Below are 634 nucleotides of genomic sequence, written 5' to 3' on the forward strand. Positions count from 1 at the left end.
ATGCACATTGAAGTGGCTGGGCAACCCAGACAGCAGCAAGTAGCTCACAATCCATCCAGTGTGGTGTGTAATGAGGACCACATGGTGGTGACTGTGCAGAGGGATCTTTATGGAAATGGAAAGCTAGTAAAAGCCTCAGATCTGAGCCTGGGACCTCAAAAGTGCAAGCCGGACTCCTCAAGCTCTGATGCTACTGTGGTCTTTACAGTTGGCCTGCAGGATTGTGGAAATGCCCCCCAGGTGAGAAACATGTGTGCAATGTTCTTTATATAATGTAATATATTTTTCTAGGTGTAAGCTAAAAACATGTGGAGCCTCAGTGGTTTATCTTTTTCCCTTCCTCTCTTGAAGTATAAGGAATGAGTGAGGGGGAAAAAAAAAGTAATTAAGGGTTTTTTTTTGTTTTTTTTTAGTCCTGGACTACTAAAGCAATACTATTGCTCATAGTGTGTATGAGGGTTGTCACTCTAGGGCACAAAGTATTGCAGCCACCACTTATTTTTTAAGCTGCAATAACTTTTTTTTTGTGTTCTTGGCTTTAGTCATACTCTTAACTTTCAGCAGTTAAAAATATATTGAATGCTACAAGTGTACCTGTCATGATAAAAATGTATAGCTCTTCACTGATCTAATC

General features: G+C 40.1%; 1 protein-coding gene across 1 annotated transcript in view; it reads left to right on the top strand.

The window, feature by feature from the left end:
• Positions 1-634, top strand: part of LOC108789711 (zona pellucida sperm-binding protein 3-like) — a 9,546-nt gene continuing 8,912 nt past the window's right edge. Inside the window, exon 1 of the mRNA XM_018559792.1 lies at positions 1-240. Coding sequence (XP_018415294.1) covers positions 1-240 — 240 coding nt within the window. The remainder of the gene's footprint in view (positions 241-634) is intronic.

Source organism: Nanorana parkeri, unplaced genomic scaffold (genome assembly GCF_000935625.1).
Source record: "Nanorana parkeri isolate BGI_ZX_2015 unplaced genomic scaffold, ASM93562v1 scaffold416, whole genome shotgun sequence".
Taxonomy (NCBI): domain Eukaryota; kingdom Metazoa; phylum Chordata; class Amphibia; order Anura; family Dicroglossidae; genus Nanorana; species Nanorana parkeri.